This window comes from Symphalangus syndactylus, chromosome 1, assembly GCF_028878055.3.
Source record: "Symphalangus syndactylus isolate Jambi chromosome 1, NHGRI_mSymSyn1-v2.1_pri, whole genome shotgun sequence".
NCBI classification, from domain to species: Eukaryota; Metazoa; Chordata; class Mammalia; order Primates; family Hylobatidae; genus Symphalangus; species Symphalangus syndactylus.
The window spans coordinates 31678556-31703797 of NC_072423.2; the positions used below are offsets into that span (position 1 = coordinate 31678556).

General features: G+C 37.9%; 1 protein-coding gene across 3 annotated transcripts in view; it reads right to left on the reverse strand.

Moving 5' to 3' along the window:
• The window catches only part of RAB27B (RAB27B, member RAS oncogene family), a 187380-nt gene that overhangs the window by 14896 nt on the left and 147242 nt on the right, over positions 1-25242 (reverse strand). For all 3 annotated transcript variants that reach the window (XM_063642578.1, XM_055298584.2, XM_063642546.1), the window contains 2 exons: positions 2592-2763; positions 880-965 (listed from right to left, as the gene is read on the reverse strand). In XM_063642578.1, the coding sequence (XP_063498648.1) occupies positions 880-965; positions 2592-2744 (239 nt within the window). In that variant the 5' untranslated portion in view covers positions 2745-2763. The remainder of the gene's footprint in view (positions 1-879; positions 966-2591; positions 2764-25242) is intronic.

The window sequence follows — 25242 nt, forward strand, 5'->3', positions numbered from 1 at the left end:
TGAAATCTTGGATCCTTTTTTTTTTTCCATCTAACAGTGGAATAATACCTCCAGCTCTAAGGAATTAACACTACTGTCTACTGAGTATTAGCTTGGACACTGTACCAGAGACAATGCTGAAAAGCTGGGCAAGATCTCCACACCTGTAAAGATGACAATTTTGTTGGAGTGAGAAGGCCCCAAGTGAATCAGTGAACAGTTAAAGATACAAATAGAATGTTCATTCTATGACAAGGTGGCATATAATTATTTAGACCTTAAGGGTGAAATAACTGGTGTCTGCAGTAGTTCAGAGGAAAAGTGGGAGTTTGTTTCAGCTGGGATGTTCAGACAGGCTTCATAGAAAAGACGAAACATGAGCTAGGCCTGGTACAAGGAGAGGATCAGAAAAAATGGGAAGAGAGTAAAATATTATAGCTGGAAGGCAATTGTTTATGATCAAAGTCTGAAAGGACAAAGCCAGTCGCACAGCATGGGACAAAGAGGCTGTGTTGAAATAACGGAGAGACTAGGAAGATCTTAACACCCTTTCTTCAACTCCCTCTTCAAGTAGCGCTTATAACGGCATTAGTTTCCCATCTTCATTCAATTAAATTCTGGAGAAACTTTTTTTCTTCTAAAAAGTGCAAAGACAGTGCATGGTAAGAATCTTCAGAGAAATTTTTGAAAGTCTGATTTTTGAAATTCATACCAACTGCCCAGTGCTACTGTGATTAATTAATTACGAATCATTTATTTTTATTTCTGGATACAAATGTCTATTTTGAAACCAGGAGAAGAGTTGCATATTATTTGTTTTTCAAGTTCACATACAGCATTAATTTTAAAGTAAGTTTTTCTAAGCTATGTGTAGCTACAAATAAAGCAATTTACTATTACCGCTCTTGTCCTGCAGTGTCCCAAAGCTGAAGATGCACTTTAAATGCTTTCCCTGAAGATCCATTTGGTCCTTGTGCATTATAAACCTGAAAGATACAATGTTCATTAGTTGAGATTGCTTTGGATTTTGTCAACACTCAAATTCTTTGGGTTCACTCAGCATGTTTTTTCTCAATTACTATAATCAAAGTTCATAGTGCAGAATAAATATTTGCTTTATTTTTTTCCAGAATTATCACATGTACTCTCACTTTTAAATGTCAAATGCAAGTATGAGTTTCAACACAGTTTAGGCATATTGCAAACTTAAATTAGACACCTTCTGTCATTTCCTCATGAGGCAGCAAACATCAGATTTAGGACCCAAGTTCTAGGTTCAAATACAAACTCTTCATTTAACCTCTTTGAGTCTTATTTTCTTATCTCTAAATTGAGACCCATAACCCCTTCCTGATTTACAGAGTTACTTCAAACTGCAAACTTCAGTGAAATCACAGATGTTAAAGCATTTTTTTAAAATCAGTAAAGTGCTTTACAAATACCTGAATATCTTTTACTGTGAAATGGACTTTCAAAATGACTTAGCCATGAAATATGCACAGACTTTCTCAATAAGTTGACACAGGCCATTTCAAGCCTTTCTTCACTAGTCATTTAGTCAAAGGCTCTTTTTAGGTAAGTTTAATTTTTTTTTAAAAAATGCTGGCCTTTTTATTGTTTAAGCAAAGCCTAGAAGATTTAATATTTACTCAGTTTCCTTAAGTATAGTTTAGTGAATACGTTTTAAAGGGAAAATTCTGCAAGGACATGTACCCAGATACTGGAAAGGAGAGAAGGCAGGAAAACCCTGAATGGGTTGTCAGGGAGTTTGCTAAGCCTACACAACCATGTATTGACTTTCAGATCAGGTCCAGCACATTATAAAAAACTGTGATTCAACTTCCCAGGCAAGGGCTTCCAGTTACCATTTCTTTTGTTTTCTTTCCCAATTCTCAAGGAATGAGTAGATTTGTGACATCAACTGGAAGCCACAGCCATCTTGGCAATCAAGAATACCCAGGGTGGCAGTAAATCTGGCCTAGCTTCTGTGCCTATGCTACACATCTCACATGTCACAATATCCTTATTCCTGTCAATAGTGTCTAGCATAGGAGAAGGAAGTGGTTGTGATTCTCACTTAAACTCTCTTATCTTGGAAAATAGCATGATTGGTCTCACATTCTGTTCATAAGAAGCCAGTGATTGATGGCTGAGTCTACACATAAATAAAAATGCAGCAAGAGCTTACAAAGCTCATGTTCCAGATATTTACCAATCATACTTTTAACTTCTTTCTTAAGAGTGGGGAAATGATCACTTGCCCTCATTGAGGACTTTAACTCAGATCAGAGTTAATGTTTTTAGATTCTAATAATTCAAGTTTTGAAAGATTTCTTAAGAATCTGTAGAAAACACACTATGCAAATCAGTAAAATATTGATTTGGACTGCCTTGTATACTTTGGGAGACGAGAGAGTGCCACTTAATACTTTTCTAGGAAAATGTTATTTATAGTTGAAAAGTAGTAAATAATATTCTAAAATAAATTAAAATGACAGGTTATGAATTTCATGTGACAAAAGACAGACTCCAATGCAATAAACATAGCTCCTTGATTCTTATTTTATATAGGGGGATGAGTGACAAGGTTAGCAGTACGATTAAAAACTCACCACACGTTTTTCCCGAAAGTCTATTCCTACTGTAGTGATGAATTTGGGATTGAATTTATTATCTGTGTATCTATAAAGAAATGTTGTCTTCCCCACCCCTGAATCCCCGAGGGCCAGGAGTTTGATCAGATAATCATAGTCTCCATCGGTCATAGTGATGGTCTTGGTAGGTCTGTATAGGAGAGGGAAAACAAGTATGTTTTGATTAAAGTTGATTTTCCTTTGCTTTATATCAAAATATAACATAAATTTAATTTTCAGGGTTAAAAAGTTGAATACCTCTATTCTGCCATATTTGAAATTAACTTGATCAAAGCAGCTTTAGGGGTGAAGGTACATCTAACGTTTTACTCAGTACAAATCTTTTTACCTCATATCACCTAATATGCAAAATATGAAAAATATGCAAAATATCAATTGCCACAGTGTATTAGTCTGTTCTCATGCTGCTGTAAAGAACTGCCTGACATTGGATAGTTCATAAAGGAATGAGTTTTGACTCACAGTTCCACATGGCTGGGGAGGCCTCAAGAAACTTACAATCATTGCGGAAGGAACCTCTTCACAGGGTGGCAGGAGAGAGAATGAGAGCTGAGCAAAGGGGGAGGCCCCTTATAAAACCATCAGATCTTGTGAGAACTCACTATCATGAAAAAACATGAGCAGCATGGGGATAAACACCCCCAGGATTAAATTACCTCCCACTGTGTCCCTCCCATGAAACATGGGGATTATGGGAACCACAATTCAAGATGACATTTGGGTAGGGACACAGCCAAACCATATCAAACAGCAATAGTAGAACTTAAAGTAAAAGGTCATAGACTTGTGTTTTAAAACCAGTGCATTTGGGATTAAGAGGATGGTATTAGGAAGAGGAGAGAGTCACATGGAACAGAAAACCCAGTCCAAGATGATGCAGATATCCTACAGAGAGACATCACTTATAGATAGAAAATGGAATAAAAAAGCAGAGGGATAAGTTTTGCATCTATCCATGCAGGATGAGCCTTCTATATAATTTGTATACAAATTATTCCTTTTTAATTTAAAACATTTAACAACTGACATGACAAGCTTTAATCCTGTACTGGTAACACCAAGAATACCAGGACACGTATTTGAATAACACAATTACCTACTTGGTGAAATCTCCACTCTTGAGATGAGCAAAATAATTTACTGCTCGGTACAACTTCCTGAATCATGGGCTATATTAATTGAAATGGGTTTGTCATATTTCATGTAAAGGAAGGCCTATGGAGATTTTTCTTTTTTTTTTTTATTATTATACTTTAGGGTTTTAGGGTACATGTGCACAATGTGCAGGTTTGTTACATATGTATCCATGTGCCATGTTGATTTCCTGCACCCATTAACTCGTCATTTAGCATTAGGTGTATCTCCTAATGCTGTCCCTCCCCCCTCCCCCCACCCCACAACAGTCCCCGGAGTGTGATGTTCCCCTTCCTGTGTCCATGAGTTCTCATTGTTCAATTCCCACCTATGAGTGAGAACATGCGGTGTTTGGTTTTTTGTCCTTGCGATAGTTTACTGAGAATGATGTTTTCCAGTTTCATCCATGTCCCTACGAAGGACACGAACTCATCATTTTTTATGGCTGCATAGTATTCCATGGTGTATATGTGCCACATTTTCTTAATCCAGTCTATCGTTGTTGGACATTTGGGTTGGTTCCAACTCTTTGCTATTGTGAATAGTGCCGCAATAAACATACGTGTGCATGTCTCTTTATAGCAGCATGATTTATAGTCCTTTGGGTATATACCCAGTAATGGGATGGCTGGGTCAAATGGTATTTCTAGTTCTAGATCCCTGAGGAATCGCCACACTGACTTCCACAATGGTCGAACTAGTTTACAGTCCCACCAACAGTGTAAAAGTGTTCCTATTTCTCCACATCCTCTCCAGCACCTGTTGTTTCCTGATTTTTTAATGATGGCCATTCTAACTGGTGTGAGATGGTATCTCACTGTGGTTTTGATTTGCATTTCTCTGATGGCCAGTGATGAGGAGCATTTCTTCATGTGTTTTTTGGCTGCATAAATGTCTTCTTTTGAGAAGTGTCTGTTCATGTCCTCTGCCCACTTTTTGATGGGGTTGTTTGTTTTTTTCTTGTAAATTTGTTTGAGTTCATTGTAGATTCTGGATATTAGCCCTTTGTCAGATGAGTAGGTTGCAAAAATTTTCTCCCATTCTGTAGGTTGCCTGTTCACTCGGATGATAGTTTCTTTTGCTGTGCAGAAGCTCTTTAGTTTAATGAGATCCCATTTGTCAATTTTGGCTTTTGTTGCCATTGCTTTTGGTGTTTTAGACATGAAGTCCTTGCCCACGCCTATGTCCTGAATGGTATTGCCTAGGTTTTCTTGTAGGATTTTAATGGTTTTAGGTCTAACATATAAGTCTTTAATCCATCTTGAATTAATTTTTGTATAAGGTGTAAGGAAGGGATCCAGTTGCAGCTTTCTACATATGGCTAGCCAGTTTTCCCAGCACCATTTATTAAATAGGGAATCCTTTCCCCATTGCTTGTTTTTGTCAGGTTTGTCAAAGATCAGATAGTTGTAGCTATGCGGCATCATTTCTGAGGGCTCTGTTCTGTTCCATTGATCTATGTCTCTGTTGTGGTACCAGTACCATGCTGTTTTGGTTACTGTAGCCTTGTAGTATAGTTTAAAGTCAGGTAGCGTGATGCCTCCAGCTTTGTTCTTTTGGGTTAGGATTGACTTGGCGATGCGGGCTCTTTTTTGGTTCCATATGAACTTTAAAGTAGTTTTTTCCAATTCTGTGAAGAAAGTCATTGGTAGCTTGATGGGGATGGCATTGAATCTATAAATTACCTTGGGCAGTATGGCCATTTTCACGATATTGATTCTTCCAACCCATGAGCATGGAATGTTCTTCCATTTGTTTGTATCCTCTTTGATTTCATTGAGCAGTGGTTTGTAGTTCTCCTTGAAGAGGTCCTTCACATCCCTTGTAAGTTGGATTGGCCTATGGAGATTTTTCTAGAATGCAAAGGTTTATCTCAGTATTATGTGACAGGGAGGAAGACTTCCCCACCTCTGAAGATCCAGAAAACACTGTATTCTTGAAGCATTCTGGGGTAATTAAAATTAAATTTCAACAACAGCCTATTCTATGGACATGATATGGTTAGGCTTTGTGTCCCCACCCAAATCTCATCTTGAATTTTAACTCCCATAATCCCCACATCACAAGGGAGAGACCAGGTGGAGGTAATTGAATCATGGGTGTGGTTTCCCCCATGCTGTTCTCATGATAGTGAGTGAGTTCTCATGAGATCTGATGGTTTTATAAGGGGCTCTTCCCCCTTCGCTCTCTCTCTCTCTCCTGCTGCCTTGTGAAGAAGGTGCCTAGCTTCCCCTTCACCTTCCACCACGATCGTAAGTTTCCTGAGGCCTCCCCAGCCGCGCTGAACTGTGAGTCAATTAAACCTCTTTCCTTTATAAGTTACCTAGTCTTGGGCAGTTCTCTATAGCAGTATGAAAATGGACTAATAGAGGACATCTATGAAATTACTAGCTAATTCTAATAACTTTTTATGTGTAAAAAAAATTGGTACATGTACATGTACAAAAAATTAAAATTTTTTTTGTTTTTATATTGTTACTTTAGTCACCAACCAAAACTGAAAACTTTTATGTCTTTGGGTAAATAATGATGAAGAATAGAATGAGGTACTCATCAAATAGTCCAGTAGCATTACATCATTTTGAATATTTGCATTGCTTTGCATTATACTTTACTATGAACGTATGTTTCTTTCATGAATTAATGCTTTTTGAGGTAGGATGTTTTTAAAGCTGCAAATTCATACTTTTGCTCTAAAGTTTTCCTGCCATATAACACACTTTCTTCACTAGTAGAGCTCTCTGGATGGATTTTTGCTGACCATGGATGTTCTCAAAAAAAAAAAAAAAATCTAGACAAAGCATAATCATTTCTTAGGAAGAGATCCATAGCACCCATCAAGACCAGTCTTCCTTAATAAAAGGATACACATGTCTCAATTATTGCCATGAAGGATACACATGTCTCAATTATTCCAGTATAGACATTGGAAAATGTCTATATTGTGTGACTGCCTAGAATGGACTGGTTTCTCAGATTCTCCAAAAAAAAAATTTGTTTTTGGAGAAGACAGGATCTCACTCTGTCATCCAGGCTAAAGTGCAGTGGCATGATCAGGGCTCACTGCAGCATCGACCTTCCCTTGCTTAGGTGATCCTCCCAGCTCAGCCTTTCTGGTAGCTGGAACTACAAACACACGCCTCCACACCTGGTTATTTTTGTATTTTTTGTATAAATGGGGTTTCGCTATGTTGCCCAGGCTGGTTTCAAACTCCTGGGCTCAAGCAATCCACCCCTTTCAGCTTCCCAAAGTGCTGGGATTACAGACATGAGCCACCACGCCCAGCCTGGTAAAATATTTCACCAGGACTGTATCATTGAATATGTTGCTGCTCTTATTCTTAGTTGCTGCTCTTAGTCAACCCAAATGGATAGCTAGAGGAGTTTTCTGCCATCTTGTGATTTCCCCCCAAACTTAAGGTCTGTTATCACCATCACTCTACCTTTTTCCCTCTTCCCCTAAACTTGCTCATGTAAAACTATTTTGGAGGGTGATAATGTTTGTCATTTCACTAGTAGAATTGAATGAAACTGTTAATTTTCAGAAAAAAGAAAGTGCTTAAATTTATTATAATATGTTAGTAACCAAAGCCAAATTCTTCCCTAGGCAAAAGCCTTAATTTTTCAAGCAGAGTTTTTGCGGTGGGTGTGTGAAATTGAAGACACTGGATTCCGTGGCTCCCAGAAAAAATGAAAAGAATGGAGTCAATAAGACACATCTACATACTTTAAAATTTCGCTTAAAGCTAACTGTTTGTTTTTTTTTTTTTAGCAAATGTGTGTGTATGCATGCGTGACAGTCTCAAGAAATGCTAAGTTATGAGCAAATCTAGTTAAATGTCTTCAATACATAGTGTCGGGCCCAAAGATGAAAATTTTAAAAATGGAAGTTCTAGTCTAGCTTCTGACAAGGTCTGAATTTACTTAAAAGTGAAATAAGGATGTGAGAAAATACAATGTAATTTTGCAAGGTAGAATGATTAATTGATAAATGAGTCAAATCCTGGTTGTGTTTTCAATTCAAACAAACAGTGCCTTCATGGACTACAGCGATCCAAGTAGACTGCAGAGGAAGGAAAATTTGCATTTAACCTTATAGCATGGAGGGGAATTAGACATGAGGAGAGGAGATACAGGACCATGGCATGGGAGATTACTTCCCACTTGCAGAATGAGACTATTACCACTTGCCAACTACACGACCTATCATGTTTTCCTGATTGGCAGCCAGACTGTTCTCTGTCGTTTGTACATAAACCTGCCTGGGGCAATACTGGTGCCACCTCCCAGTCAAAGTCTAATCCAGAGTGAACAATCCAGGCTAACACAAATCAATTCCACTGTGGCCCACATTGCTTCTTTTCTATAAGTGACGGGTGCTGGACACTTTGTGACATTTAATACAAATTCCACCTGAAATGAATGCAAAGCTTGGTGCTGTGGAAAAATCTTTATTTTTCCAATAGGATATTTGACATATTAAGCTAGGTATGAGATAGTTCACTTCTAAGCTCCTTTCAAAAATGAATTTTATTTCTTATTTTTTATATCACTACTCTCTTCTCTCTCTTACTCTGTCTATGTCTATCTCTGTCAACACACACACACACACACACACACACATACAGGATTTGGCTCAGCTCCTCTTTTTATTATTATGTGATTTTTTTTGAGTCCTAAAACCATATAGCCTCAATATTCTATTGTTGGTTGTTGGCATGGCAAATAGAACACCATAAAAAAAAAGCCTTGGCAAATTTTCCTAGAACTGGGCTAAAAAAAATGGTGTGGGAAGGATCAAAAGGCTGACAAGTTTAACAGTATTGTTTATTCCTGCACAATGACTGATGGCCTTGCTGGTTCTTGGTTCTATGATATAAAAGGGAAGAAAAGGCCAGAAGACTGCAGTGTTTCAGGAAATGCGTCTCACTTAGTCCTTATCATGGTGTCACAAGCTGTACCACAAGAACCAGGAGGACTTTTAGATACAGACAAGCCCTTCATGGGAAGGCAATGGGCTAAAAAGAGTAGGGAAAAGAACTGAAATGTATCACACCCATGAGGCTCTGTTTAATGAAGAGTCATAAAGGTAAAAAGGAATTCAAGTAATCAGGTGGTCTAGCCCCTCAGTTTTTGGATGAGAAGTCATATACAGAGAAGGAAAATCCAAGATTGTTATTATAATTTGAAATATAAAGTGTGTTAGAAACAAAGTAGGAATATTTTTATTTTATATGGAAAGGGAATTTTATCCTGGATATATGCAGAAACAGAATTTCCATAGCTAGAATATCTCAAATGAAGTTGCTCATGGATTCACTCTTCCCCACTCTATGTCTCAGCTCCCGCTATTTTTGTTTAATGTAAGTTCCATTAGCACAGAAACTTGATCTCTTTTGTCTACTGCGGATCCACAGAGCTCAGCTCAGTGGCTGCCATATAGAAGGAGCTCAATACATATTTGTTGAGTGTATAAATTTATTTAAGCTATCTGCAGCCATGCAAATGTCATTATTAATGAAATTAATCTCATGAGCCATTTGTGGAAGTGGTGTCCATCCGAGTGCAAGGACTTGGATTCTCCCTTCTTATCAGTGAGGTAAGTATTTAGATTAAAGGCTCACTGTAGTGCTTTCCAGGTCTGGCTTCCTGAGTTCATTTTTCTTTTCTTTTTTTTAAGACAGAGTTTCACTCTTGTTGCCCAGGCTGGAGCGCAATGGTGCCATATCAGCTCACCGTAACCTCCACCTCCCGAGTTAAAGCCATTCTCCTGTCTCAGCCTCCTGAGTGGCTGGGATTACAGGCATGCACCACCATGTCTGGCTAATTTTGTATTTTTAATAAAGACGGGGTTTCTCCATTTTGGTCAGGCTGGTCTCGAACTCCCGACCTCAGGTGATCTGCCCGCCTCGGCCTCCCAAAGTGCTAGGATTACAGGCATGAGCCACCGTGCCCGGCCCCTGAGCTCATTTTTCTATCTTAAGTTGCACAAGAGTACAAAACCTTCTCAAAATAGAATATATCTTCAGTGGAATAGTTTCAAATAACATGAGAAAAGGCAAAGCAGAGAGAAACTGCACTTTAAAGTAAAATTTGTGCTAGCAGAGAACACATAAAGCTGTCAATTGAATAGGACAGGGCTCAGAGAACTGGGCTTCTCCATATAAGCATCAATTTGCCATCTAACATACCCTCATCACCACCTCTTACTTGCATGGCATTTTGCATGGCTCTGAGGATATACTCCTTGCTCGCCAGTGGTGAGCTTGGCAAAGGCTACAGTTACGTGTTGATGGCTACTCCACATTTGGAATTACCACACAAACTTTGGTGCTCTTTGCCAGTCTACTGGATAACAGTCTCAAGAAAGCCTTGACAAGCTATGAACCTGTGACTTTAATGTATTAGATTAACAGAAACCAACTTAATATATATATATTTTTTTGAGACTGAGTCTTGCTCTGTCGCCCAGGCTGGAGTGCAGCGGCCCAATCAAGGCTCACTGCAGGCTCCGCCTCCCGGGTTCACACCATTCTCCTGCCTCAGCCTCTCCAAGTAGCTGGGACTACAGGCGCCCGCCACCACGCCCGGCTAATTTTTTGTATTTTTTAGTAGAGACGGGGTTTCACCGTGGTCTCGATCTGCTGACCTCGTGATCCGCCCGCCTCGGCCTCCCAAAGTGCTGGGATTACAAGCGTGAGCCACCGCGCCCCGCTGGCAACTTAATATTCTTAAGACACTTCGGAAAGCTCAAAATAGTAGGCAGATAAGGTATCAGCGATATTTCTTTGCATTCCGTGTACAGAGTTTCAGAAAAATAAAGCTGTCAAGCACAAGATAAGCAGATGTTTAATATTTCCTCATTTATCTTTGTTGGATTGGGTTATGTCAGGCTTTAGTAGGTACATTTTCAGATCTGGAACTCTCACAGCAAGCACTTCACTGTCTGAATGATAGCCTCAGGGTGGTTCCCACTAATTGACTATGATATATTCGTTTCCATAACCACATTTATGTCCTGAGGTTAGAATTAAACTATGGGTGGCTAAAGTACTCTAAGGACCTGCAGACTACCATGAGAACAGAAGGCACATTTCTGAGGGAAGGGGAAGTTTCTTTAGTATATTTTTTTAGCATTTTGTTCTATTAGGAAGGCAGTGAATTTTTATTTCAACTCTTCTTAAAGACTATTTAGAATTAATTGATGAGTGCCCATATGAAAGGTTTCAGATCAAATTGCAAATACAAATTAACATCAACTAAAAAATTACTTTTTCTCTAAATAGCATATTTTCCTTTGGCTTAGTTTAGTTGCATCTTTTGAAACTATATGAATATTCTTTCACTTTTTATTGTAGAAAATTTCAAACATATACTAAATTTGAGAGAATAGTATAATCAATCACTCAGCTTCTAAATTATCAATATATGGCCATTCTTCTTTCATCTGCCCTATAACTCTCCACCTACCAGATTATTTTGAAGCAAATGTCAGACATCATAATGTTTTTTCATAAATAATTCAATACATATCTGTAGAACAAGATCTCTCAACCTTACCACAATTGGCATGGTGTATTCTATACAGAAGGTTATTAAGTTGGCTTTTTAATTAGATAGGTCTGAAATCATGTGTTAATGATGTTTTAACCTGTATTTCACTTATAACAAATCAAAGTCAAGTATGTTTTCATATGTTTAATGGTTTTTCAATTTATTATTTTGAATTTTCTAGATGTACAGTCATATCCTTTCTTAATAGAGCTTTAGGTCCTCCTCTCAAATTCTTATGCTTCTATTTGTTTTTTCTTATCCACTTTCACTGGCCAATACCTCTATTATAAAATTAAAGAGTAGCAGTGGGGAGTAGACTTCTTTGTTTCTGATTTTAATTGAAAATTTTTTTAGTGTTTTCCCATTAAGCAACATGCTGGCTGCTTTTCACATGAGTAGATATTAAATTTGTCGATTGCACTTTCTTCCTCTATTGAGATGATCTTCTGATTTTTCTCCTTAGCTGGATTTTAATGGATTTCATTATGTAGAATCATCTTTACATTTCTGAAATAAATTTTACTTGTTCATGATGTATCATTTTTAATGTGCTGTTGGGTTGTTTCTTATATTTTATCTAATTTTAAAAATTGGTATTCATAAGTAAAATTTATCTTGTTTTTGAAACAATCTTTGGTTTTGACCTTTGCATTATATTAACTTCATAGAATGTAAAATGTTTCCATCATTTCTGTGCTCTGAAATAGTTCATGTATTCTTGGGATTATCTGATTTTTAAATGTTAGAAAGAAATTCTATGTAAAACCACGTTGTCCTGGTGGTTTTGTCTGGGACTGTTTTCTGAATTATCGTCTGTTTTCTTTGGTAATTGGCCCATTTAATCCTGTTTTTTCTTAGGTCAGTTTTGTAAAGCTGAAATGTTACAGAATATTAACCATTTCATCTAGGAATTCAAATGTACTTATATGGAGTTGTACAAACTATTTTCATATGATTTTTAAAATTCCCTCTGTTTTGATACTTATTTCCTACTTGACATTTCTAATTCTATATATTTGAACCTATTTGTGGAAGGCTTTGGAAAACAAAGCACCAGTGTTATTTCTTCAAGGTTTATTTTTATTAATAATATAGCCTAGGTTATTAATCCTATTTTCTACCACCATTCACTTTTCGCTTAGAATGTCCTCTTCAGCACTGCTCTATCTTCTAAATTTAATCACACCCACAATTCTGCTGTCCATGAGTTCTTGCACTTCTCCAGTTTTACTCCAGTTTCTATACACCCACTAAAAGACAAGTGCTGTGGGGTCAATTTCTAGTGAACCTTGAAAATCTGGACATGAATTTGCTAAAACCCAAATACGCTCAAGGAACATTCTTGCTGGGAACTCTGACGCTTGTCAATAACGTTTTATAATCAGTGTTGGGAAAGGACTTTTCCATGATCTAAGACATTTTGCCTGAATTGAATGTGTTTTTTAATCACTGTTTACTAATATTGATCCATTCAGATCAACGCTTGTCATGCATTTCCCTGCTACGAATGATTACAACTCAGCAGGACCCAAACCAGCACAAAGCTATTTTGTTCCCAGGTGCAGAACAATATTGACAGATACTCCAAATGGATTCCATCTGAGAACAACATGAAAGCAAAGAGCTAGTATTATCCCCGAAGTTCACATATATCCATGGGTAGAAAGTGAATCCCTAATTAATATATCCTTTAAAACACTGTTTTGCAGACAAGACCCAAATCTCAGGGTTAGTTAAAACAATTTAGGCTTTTGTCTTCAGATGAGAAAATGATCAGGAGGAACAAAACAGTACTACACAAATTTGCTGTTTCAGATTCAGAGAAGCCTTTGTGAGGGCTTGTGTTTATGGGCTATAAGTAATTGAGAAACATTTTTAAATGCTGATAGCCTAAAATACCTCTTAATGAAAACAGAGAGGTTAGTTCGTGACCAGCCTGGCCAACATGGTGAAACCCCATCTCTACTAAAAATGCAAAAATTAGCCAGGCATGGTGGCACACATCTGTAATCTCAGCTACTTGGGAGGCTGAGGCAGGAGAATCACTTGAACCCAGGAGGCAGAGGAGGTTGCAGTCAGCTGAGATCACGCCATTGTACTCCAGCCTGGGCAATAAGAGAGAAACTCCGTCTCAAAAAACAAACAAACAACAACAACAAAACTGAGAGTTTAGAATGTCACATCCTTCTTGGAAACATAAACGATAAATGTGTGCAATGCCAAAGTGTGCCCAAGGTTATGCTGAGGGCTAGGGGTACTGGGCCTTTCTTGCATTGCTATAAAGAAATATCTGAGACTGGGTACTTTATAAAGAAAAAAGGTTTAATTCACTCACGGTTCTGCAGGCTTTACAGGAAGCATGGTGCTGGCATTTGTTTGGCTTCTGGGGAGGCCTCAGGAAGATTACAATCATAGTGGAAGGCAAAAGGGGAGCAGGTACATCATACGGCAAAAGCAGGAGCAAGTGAGAGAGATAAAGTGAAGGTGCCACACACTTTTAAATGACACAGCCAAGGTTCCTGACTGGGCCTTAAAAGTAGAACACCACACTTAATTAGTTCAAGCTGGTGGCCAGAATAAGGATTTAGAAGCATCTCCCCTACTTAGCATCTCTCCCACTTTTATTTTAATAAGAACTAATCTTGTGCGAACACACTATCACAAAGACAGCACCAAGCCATGAGGGAACCAACCCTGTGACCCAAACACCTCCCACCAGACCTCACCTCCAGCGTTGGAAAATACATTTCAGCATGGGATTTGGATGGGGACAAATCTCCAAACTATATCACTAGGTGTGTGTGCAGTTCCACGGGACACCACCAGTTTCTTTGGTAAGTCATTTGTACTACTGAGGTTTGAGGTGGTGAGACAGGCAGGCAAGTTCTCATTTTTTCTTATGGATTCCTGTTGAATCTTGCTTCCTCCACTTCATGTCCATCTTTCTTTGCTGCCCCTGGTTCTACTAACTTCAGGTTCATAAGACATAAAAGCACCAGGTGGCCGGGCATGGTGGCTCACGCCTGTAATCCCAGCATTTTGAGAGGCCAAGGCAGGTGAATCACGAGGTCAGGAGTTTGAGACCAGCCTGACCAACATGGTGAAACCCAGTCTCTACTAAAAATACAAAAATTAGCTGGGCCTGGTGGCAGGTGCCTGTAATCCCAGCTACTCAGGAGGCTGAGGCAGCAGAATCGCTTGAACCCAGGAAGCGGAAGTTGCAGTGAGCCGAGATAGCGTCACTGCACTCCATTCTGGGCAACAGAGCGAGACTCCATCTCAGAAAAAAAAAAAAGAAAGAAAAGAAAAGAAAGCACCAGGCTTACAAAGATATGCCCAGCCAGCTCCTACGATTGCATAAGGTCTAATCTGATTAATAATGCTGTTGTTCAGCACCACTCTGCAATGGGAATAGCACAGCCGAGGTTGTTGACTGCACATGAGTAGTAGAACACCACACCTAATTGGCTCAATCTGGTGACCAGAGATAAGAATTTAGAGGTACCTCTCCCACTTAGCATCTCTCCCACTTTTATTTTAATAAAACAAAGACTTATTTTAGCCAAAAACTCATTTTTGGTTGTTATTTTGGTTAAAATAAGTTTTTAAACTTAAACCAAAGAAAGTGGGCTCCCCACTTCCTGCTCTTTCCTTTAAAGAGACTGTTCAGGCATTTGCCCAATACTTTAGTGTGACCCACAACCTACTCCTTATATACACTAGTTGCCACGTGCTACTTGCTCTTCTTGTTCTCTGACTCTTCATTCCTGCCGTGTGTGACTTGGGGATGAAGGACTGTTTCACTGACTCATCACGCCCTCCCTGCCCAGGATCTGTACATAAAAACCTTTGAACTTGTTTGCCGTTATGGTGGTGCCTTGAATTGGTGTCTTCCATCTAAAACACGAGGAGCTGCCCCACATCGGGTTTTCTCCAGGACACTGAGGAGAAAAAATGGTTTGGCTCCCAGTGCCAGAATGATGGTTAGTCAGGCATAAACTGGACACAGGTCAGACAAGAGCCACAAGAGTGTCTGTCAGTATAAACATTACCTGTTTGAGGGACCCCTGCCCTCCCCTCCCCTCCCCGTCACAGGTAGGACAACTAGGCATCTGGCCGTCTGCCAGGTAAAAGGATCCCTGCCGGGCGCAGTGGGTCACGCCAGTAATCCCAGTACTTTGGGAGGCCGAAGCGGGCGGATTACCTGAGGTCAGGAGTTTGAGACCAACTTGGGCAACATGGTGAAACCCCGTCTCTACTGGAAATACAGAAAAATTAGCCAGGTGTGGTGGCACATGCCTGTAATCCCAGCTACTAGGGTGGGTGAGGCAGGAGAGTCGCTTGAAACCAGGAAGCGGAGATTGCAGTGAGAAGATATCACGCCATTGCACTCCAGCCTGGGCTACAGAGCGAGACTCCATCTTGGAGCTTGGAGTGTGGGGTGCAGGGGGCGGGGTGGGGAGGCGGGGAGGAGAAGGATCCCACAAGGAGCCCCTGAGAGTCACACTGTAAACACCCAAGTCCAGCTGCCCTTCATTTCCCTTTGGGACAGTGTTGCTAGCAGGTCTGGGATTGGAACCCTAATTTAGCTGGGGGCTCTCAAAACACACTCATAGTGATTCTGGTTTTTTTTTTTTTGATAAAACTCTCACTAATAAAACTTTCCAGAATGCTGATAATACAGCCTGAGGTATCTGTCTTTGTTTTTTAAAGTTTAGAAAATTAAAGCATAGCTACTGTTACAGCTAGGATAGGGCCATGGACAGAACTGCTATTTCAAATCTGATATCCTGCATAACTTACTTCCAACCTATGAATTCCAGTTTTGAAAGAAAGCCATATAATTACCATATGAAGGTATCCTGCTTATATATCCTGATAACCAGCTGAGAGGGTCTTTCAGTGAATTGGCCTATAGTTGAAGTGTTTATTGCATATTCAATTTCAGTATTTCTATATCCACTGAAACAAAGTTATGAACATTTAACATTAGCTTATTTAACTCTAAGGTGTAGTTTTGGCATTTCCCTCCAAATTCTTCAAAAGAAAACCTATGGATGCTAACTTGTCTTAAAATCAAATAGCAAATGGATCAAAGAACTTTTGCTTCATATCCACGTATCAACCTTCAGCTCACATTGATGACAAGGAAGGGGAAAATTTGGCTCCTTGTCCAATTTACAGCCTATTAAGCCAAAGGAAGAATAACTCTTTCATGGTTTGGAATAGGGCACCTTCAAAGATTACTCTTAAGTTAAAGGCCTCATGAAATCCATAAAGGGTAACTGGAAACTTCATAGATAGTTCTTCACAACATTATGGTATAGAATTTTATGGTTATTTCCCCAGACAGGTATACTTGGTAATTCTTATGTACCAACTAACATAATTTCCACATAAATCTAATAAGTTTTTATCAAGCAAAGCAAATTGTGACTATGAAGAGAAAAAGGCCACACACACACACACACACAAAAGGCCATTGCAGTAAAATTAACAAAAATATCAAAAATTAGAAAAGAATATTTGAGGCAACTCAAATGATAGTAGAATAATGATAAAACAGTGCCTGATGTATTTATATGTATTTAATCAAATGTATACTTAATCATATATAATACATATTTAATCAGGTACTGTTCTATCCTTATTCTATTATCATCTGAGTCTATTATCATTTAGTCTAAGCACTAAACACTAATAATTAACACATTTAGTCCTTAAAACAATGCCACAACACTACACATTTAATTTAATCCCTCTCAAAATCTAGTTGCCTTTTCACAAAAATCACAAGCTGATCCTAAAATTCATATGAAAATGAAAGGGACACAGAATAGCCAAAACAATCTGGACTGAAAAGTAATAAAGTTGGAGGACTTATACTTCTCAATTTCAAAACTTACTGCAAAGTTACAGTAATCAAGAGAGTGTAGCACTGGCATAAGCATAGACAAATAGATCAATGGAAGACAACTGGGAGTCTAAACTCTTACATTTATGGTCAATTGTGACAAGGGTGGCAGGACAAATAAATGGGGAAAAAGAATAGTCCTTTCAACAAAGAAGCTTTTATAGAAAAATTAACTTAAATGGATCATAGACCTAAATATAAGAGCTAAAACTATGAAACTCTTAGAAGAAAATATAGGAGTAAGTCTTCATAACTCTGGATTAGGTAATGATTTCTTAGACTCAAAAAAAGAAAAAAAAAACAAATAAATTAAAAACTTTTGTGCTTCAATAGACACCGTGATAAAAAGGAAAATACAACCCCTAGGCTGGGTGAAAATACCTGCAAATCATATATCTGATAAGGAACTTATATCCAGACTACATAAAGAACTCTTATAGCTTGATAAAAAGACAAATAACCAAACTTTAAAAATGAGCAAAGGCTTTGAAGAGATATCTTCTCAAAGACTACATATAAATGGCACATGAAAAGAACACAAAACAGCATTAGTTATTAGAAAAGTATGAGTCAAAACCGCAATGAGATACTGCTTTACACCCACAAGGATGGTTATAAGGAGATGGACAGTAACAAGTGTTGGTGAGGATGTGGAAAGTTGCAACCTTCCTATATTGCTGGTGGGAATGTAAATGGAGCAGCCACTTTGGAAACCAGTTTGGCAATTCTCCAAAAATTTAAACATAGATTTAATGCATGATCCAATAATTCCACTTCTGGGTCTAGACACAAAAGAAATAAAAACATATATTCACTCAAAGATTTGTACATGAATGCTCATAGCAGCATTATTCATAATAGCCCCAAATTGTAAACAAACCAAATGTCCATCCACTGAATGTGTAAACAAAATGTGGCATGTATGTACAATTCAGTGTTATTCTCCATAGAAAGGAATGAAGTGCTTATACATGCAACAACATGGATAAACCTTGAAAACATTATGTTAAAGTATCAAAATCAGAAGCAAAAGGCCAAATATTTTATGATTCTATTCATATGAAATACCCAGAATAGATAAATCCATATAGACATAATGTATAGGCGCTTTTGCCAGTGGCTGGTGAGAGGAAGATTGGGGAATGACTGCCAATGGATATGGGTTTCTGTGGGGGAAGGGTGAATGTGTTCTGGATTTAAATAGTAATGATGGCACAACTTTGTGCATATTCTAAAAAAAAACTCAACTGTACTCTTTGAAAGGGTAGATTTTATGATACATGAATTGTTTTTCAATAAAGCTGTTATTAAAAACCCCAACAAGGTAAGAATATTATATTTTCTCTTACAATAATTTTTCAGGCCTAGCTCCACAATGTTTGTTTGCATTGTAGTTACTTACTAGTAAGTATCATGCATATTCAAACAATAATACCCTCCTGAAACCAAATGGAAATTGCCTATAGAATACATTTTATCTATAGGCCATAAAATACATTTCTATCGAAAATTAGAAAAGAATATTTTCTAATTCTATATGATAATAGAAAAGATACAATAGGGCCTGATATACATGTATCTATTCAATCATATATACCGTTAATCATCTATATATTTAATCATATAATACTTAATCAGGCACTGTTTTATCATTATTCTATTATCATCTGAGTCTATTATCATTTAGTCTAAGCACCAAACACTAACGATTAACACATTTAATCTTTAAAACAATGCCACAACACTACACATTCAACTTATTCCTCCTCAAAATCTAGTTGCCTTTTTGCCAAAATCACAAGCTGATCTTAAAAACTCACATGGAAATGAAAGGGACACAGAATAGCCAAAACAACCTTGACTAAAAAATAATTCTCACAAATAATTTCTCACAAATAAAGTAATTTATTATTTATAAAAATGTTTGTTATTTGACAAAGTTCCAACAGCCAATCTTCTGTGCACATGCGCTCACAGAGCAGGACTGAGTAATTGAAAATCATTGAGAAACAGCAGGGCAGGTTGGTGATCCAGGCACTGCCAAGCAATACTGGATCAGAACTGGAGTGTGTATATAATCCAGTGGGTCCCACGCTGGGGATCATCAGTATTCCCTGTGACGTTTACAAATACCAACTCGAGGGACTCTCTGGATAAGCTGAAACAGAGTGTCTTCAGGCAGGTCTTGGACAAGCGGAAGCTTAAGTTTCCAGTAGGAATCAACAGAAGAGCAGCCAGCTCTGAAAACCATTTTTCTCCATCCTCTTCCTTCACCTTGAGACATGTCTATAGGGCACTATTCCAGAATCTTGAGACTATGTAAACCCCTTCAGCACCCAATTCCAGTGTAGAAAACCCATTGGTCAAGAAAGGAACCCATTTATCTATTAATAATTTGATCCTGTGGCAGTTTAGAGTGATTTCTTCTTACTGATGGCTATCAGCAAAGCTTGGCACATAGCTTGCGGATTTCTCCTTCTGCTGAAAACTGTTATAAGTGTCCTTAATATGCTTTCCCTACTACATACGATTTTGTTCCCTCACAAATACTAAATTTCCCTGAAAATTAGGAGTAGCCCCCAAAATATTATAATTTTACTCACTCAAAACAGATGCACTGAGATGTTATATAAATGTTTGGATTAAATAAACTCACTTCAAGAATTTTTGGAAAGATTTATCATTTGATTTCAAAAATTTTTCTGCTTGTTTTCTTAAGTTGGTTGCATGACTCAATTTTTCTAAGGGAGTCATGCTTTTTTTTTTTTTTTCTTTAAATGCTTTCCTAGATCCTTTCTGCCAGGACTCCAGCTAGGGAACAAGAAAAATGTAAATTGCTTGAAATTCTGTAAAGCTGTATATTGAAAGAATCTTTCACATATGTCTCTTCTAAGACTGAAAACACTTGTGATGTGATGAAGCAGAACCAATGTCCATTGAGCAGACTAGGAAGTACACACAAAGAGGCCAATGCCTTCCCTGAGATCAGTCACCAAGACAGGAAAATGAGTTTTCCTAACTCAGTGGTTCTCAAACTTGGCTGCTTTAAAAATTCCCCAGTGCCCAGGCCATACACCAATTTAAGTATTGTAAATCTGAATTCTGATATGACAAAAGCATGTGTACCTTTTAATACTGTCCCTAATGATTCCAACACGTAGCCAGGGTCAAGAAGCACTGCCCTGCCTCTTAGCCCAGAAACTCCTCACTGCCAATGAATGATTCCTAAGTCTCACTCTACAGCTACTAGAAGAGTAGACCACACTTATAAAGACATATCTTTTCCTAAAACAGTGCTTAGTTAGGAAGATGGTTTCTTTCCCACCATAGGCGCCTGATTCAATGGGCTAACCAGCACCAGTCACAGCATGATTCATTGCCCTTATCATGAAAATGATATGCCACCCTCAGTGAAGCAGATAATCCATCCCTTTTCTCTGTAGTTATATAATATATGAAAGGATATTAAATTTATGTATGCAAATTGAAGTTTCTACTCCTAAACAATGTCTCCACAGAGGAAAAGATTTGGTTTTAAATTAAAGATATGGCTTGTTTAATAAAATGATTTACAAAGTTTTCTGACATTGGCCTATTACTTGCAAATTGGGTTCATTTTCTAGCTGGCTGCTGCTTTGAGGAAGTTGTGCCAAAGTTCCACTGCTTTACTTTATTATCTGAGAAAGGACAAACTAATCAAAATATCTGCCCACAAGTTCTGCCTCCCTGAGATGTGGGGAAGCTGAATTAGATAGCATCTGTGGGTTCATAGGCAAATATCTATGAAAATAAGATGTGTCATTTCATTAAAAATTTCTCACTTAAATAAAATTCTAGATAACTCACAGCGCCATGTGATTCCAAGGAAAAGCCAAGATCTCGTTAGAAAAAGAATGTTGGCTAATCATTGTTTTAGCAGATATTTTACAAGAAGCATTTTATGAATTTAATAAATACTGGAAAATGGAGATTATATCTACAGAGTATGGAATTAGTCCAAAGAAGGTGCTTGTTTGTTTCACCAGGCTCTTTCTACCCTACATAGATGCCTATAGAAATAAAAATTTCTGACTTGGAATTTTCCTTCTGTGATGTGCATGATTTGAAACTGAACAGAAAATAAGGAAGGCAATTACATATGATTCTTAACTTTTACGTGATTGGGGAAAATGTTTCTTCATCCACTAACTTATTTGGAATGAGTTCTACCTCAGAAAATCTAGGGCTCCAAATCTGACAGAGGAGTTCAGAGGAGAGAGGAAAAACTCATAAAGGGATGTTTGGTGGGGTGGGCAGAAATAATCAGGAGGGTTTCATGGGGAGATGAGATGAGAGCTGGAGTTTGATAGGGAAAGGAGAGAGGGAGAGCTGGAATGAGGAGACTGGTGGTCCTGGAAGTAGAATGTGCAGTAGAGTGTCATTGGTTACAGGAGATTCGGCTTAGATGGAAGCAGAAGCTTCTGGGGGCCGTGGCAGATGAGGTGGGATCTGAAGGGTCATTGTTGTTAATGGTATAATGGAAAGAGGCAGGCATTGGAATCCACAGCCCTGAATTTAGAAGCTCAATTTTAGCCATTTACCAACTACAGGAAAAAGTACTTAACCTTTGATACTTAGGATGTTTATCTGCAGTCGTGAGTATGTAACGTATCTGGCTCCCTGCCTTGAAGAGGAATTCACCACGAATTCCTCTCCACTCTTGACATGCCAAGAAATAGGGAACCACAAAACCCTTTTGACAAGTACCCAATGTAACAAAAATACAAAACAATTAATCAATTATTATAGGCTACTTAGTAACCTAATTGAAGTCACCAACTTCATGAGAACAAAGGTAGTATAGAAATCTCAAGGGAAAGGCATGGCTGAGTTTTTAAAATCTGGTTTTACTTCTATTTCACAAAGCCCTAGATTATTTCACTAGATGATTTCAGCCACTTCATCCCCTACTGGAGCTCTGATTAAAAATACAATATGTCAACAATGACTAATTACAGCTTTAATGAGTCTATTGTTTACTTCTTGGCAGTAACCTAATCGATTGAACATGTTTCAAACTCACCTAGTGTTTTCTGATATAAAACATTTATAATTTTGTCTTTGTCGAGTTTCACTCCCCAGCTATCACTAGTGAGAAAAGTCATCATTAGCACAAAGACATTTACAGCTATGACCACCTTTCGCGCTGTTTGGTGCATTTTAAAGTTTAATCAGAACAGAGCAGAAGGCAGATTCTTGGTGCCTCATTCAGAGCCTGCTAAGGTTCTGACAACGGAGAGTGCCATTCCCAATTCTACAATATTCTTTAGCTTTCAAATTGGTGATTTTTTTTTTTTTTTGGTTAATTGAAATTTTTGGCGGACAAAAGTCATGAAATATTTGAAAGTGGATGGTTTGATGAAACTACACTTATAAAAAGGTCGCTACTTAGAATTTTGCATTATATTTTTGCTCAACTTTTCATTAAGTTGAGATAGGGAACTTCATATGGAAACATATCCTATTGACTACTCATATTCACAGTGACTGTTCTTCCTGAAAAAGAATCACAAATTCAGCAATAAAATAAAATAAACATCAAGAATTGTAGTTCTTACAAACTAAGATTTGTTATAAGACAGTTGTTATGAAATAGCTTTGCCTGTATTTTCCAGATTTGATCTAAAAGGAAAGTTTGTGGCACTCAGAAAGGACACAGACTGGAGTATGTTACATCTCATCTCTGCAAAGTCACCGCTCTGAAGCCTACTCCTGGCCAGGAAAAAATATGACAATTTCCATTAAAAAGTGACATGTTAGTTTCTCATATTTTTGAACAAAAGGACACATATAACTTACTACATTAAGTCAAACACTAAAAGGTAAATGTTAACATTTTAGTGGAAAAAAGATCACAAAAAGCTGTCATTCACAAAGAATAGATTTGCTGTATCTGACACTTCCAGTTTATTGATGGTCCAGTCCCAAAGAAATTCTTGGGAATCATTCTACTCCTCCAGTGTCGAAGAACGCTCTTCCTAACTCGTTTCTGTTAATTTTTAAAAAGGAAAGTCCAAATCCAAATTTTATTTTATAAGTTTCCAGTAACCTAAACTGCAAGCAGTGGAGCGGAGAGAACGGGATTTTTAATAGCTAAACTCAAGAGTTTTCCTGGCCGGGCGCGGTGGCTCACGCCTGTAATCCCAACACTTTGGGAGGCTGAGGCGGGCGGATCACGAGGTCAGGAGATCGAGACCATCCTGGCTAACACGGTGAAACCTGTCTCTACTAAAAATACAAAAAAAAGAAAAAAAAAATAGCCAGGTGTAGTGGCAGGCACCTGTAGTCTCAGCTACTCAGGAGGCTGAGGCAGGAGAATGGCGTGAACCCAGGAGGCGGAGCTTGCAGTGAGCCGAGATCGCACCACTGCATTCCAGCCTGGGCGACAGAGGGAGACTCCGTCTCAAAAAAAAAAAAAAAAAAAAAAAAAAAAAAAGAGTTTTCCTGCTGGAAGCTGAGCCCATTTTGGTAGGTGTTATTCTTACAACAAAAGGCATAATTACGAAAACTAAATGCTTATATACTAAATTTCAAGCATATAAATTCTAATACATAGGATAACAAAATAGAAATGCTTCACATTTTCTCTATGACTACATTAAATTGAATATATAATTGTATGTGACTATGAGAGGGTTTATATTTTAGGAGAATGTTAGCACTGTCCTTCTCTGATAATATTACTCAGTAGTTAATCAACTAGTTCATATTTACACAGTGACAAATACAGGCTAACATAAGGTCCATTATCTTTCTCCTAGTCAAGCAAAGGTTGGGACTGTAATATTGTAAACTTTAAAATCTTCCAACATCATCTGAAAGAGCTGATTTTCCCTGGGATCTAAAATGGAAACTAGTTTTATAAATCTAAAGGGAAGATGCTCTTGTTGAATATCCTTTATCTCATGGTATATAGGTTTATATTTTCTTAAGCAATCTAATTAAATAGGATAAAATAGGAGGAATGAGTATAAGGATGCAAGCTACAACACTTTTTTCTGAAGCATAACAGCATGGGCTGGGCTATATCAGGTTTATGGATAATAAATAATGAGTGCATGTGCACACGCATCTGCATGCATGCCCACATGTGCACACAAGAATGCACACACATGAACACATGAGCATACACAATATAAACAGGCACATCAAGCGTGTGTCCATCATTAAGCTCGTGCATGCACATCTTCTATTTATATGCCAGTCTTCTATTTAACCTGATCGTGTCAGAAGATATGTCTATTTTGAATGTTTATGAAGCCAGAAATATATACAATTTGCAATACAAATTTTACAAGTTATACAAATTTGAAATTTTTTAATATTCATAATTCAAAGTAGGAGAGTGAGATGCTCTTTTTTATTGATAATTTGATGAAAGTTAGCCAACATGCAGAAGCTACTCTACCTCTAAAGGGTGTTGTGGGTACGATGGAAATGATTCGTAGGTCTCTTTACCTGGAAGTAAGGTGGAATTATTTCCCGGATGGGCAGAAGAGAACAGAGGAGTTTTTTGTAAAAGATGTGAGTGGGTAGGTAAGACAGCACATACCACTAGACTTGTTAAATGAACTCTGACAGAGTACCCAGGTGTAGACCTTATAAGGTTGGGCATTAAATGTGGAACAGGGCACTTCAAAAGGAAAGATCAAAAAGTTTCCTGGGGACTCTATATTGTTAATTGTCTCTCTGGTTCCTGACTTTGATAAAAATGAGTACAGCAAACACATTTATGAAACCTTTGCATGTAGAACACTAAACCCAAGAGAGGGAAGAAAATGAAGGAAGAAATTGGAAATGTATGTACAACAGTTTAAAAACATTTGAAAAGCAGCAATTATGACATCTTAGGTAAGAAATTAAAGAAAGAGTGTGGGTTTTATCATTGGAATTAGAGTTCATGATATGCTTGTAGCATAGTTTCTTTTACGAAACAAAGATACTAATCTTCCCCCAGATTAACTGATT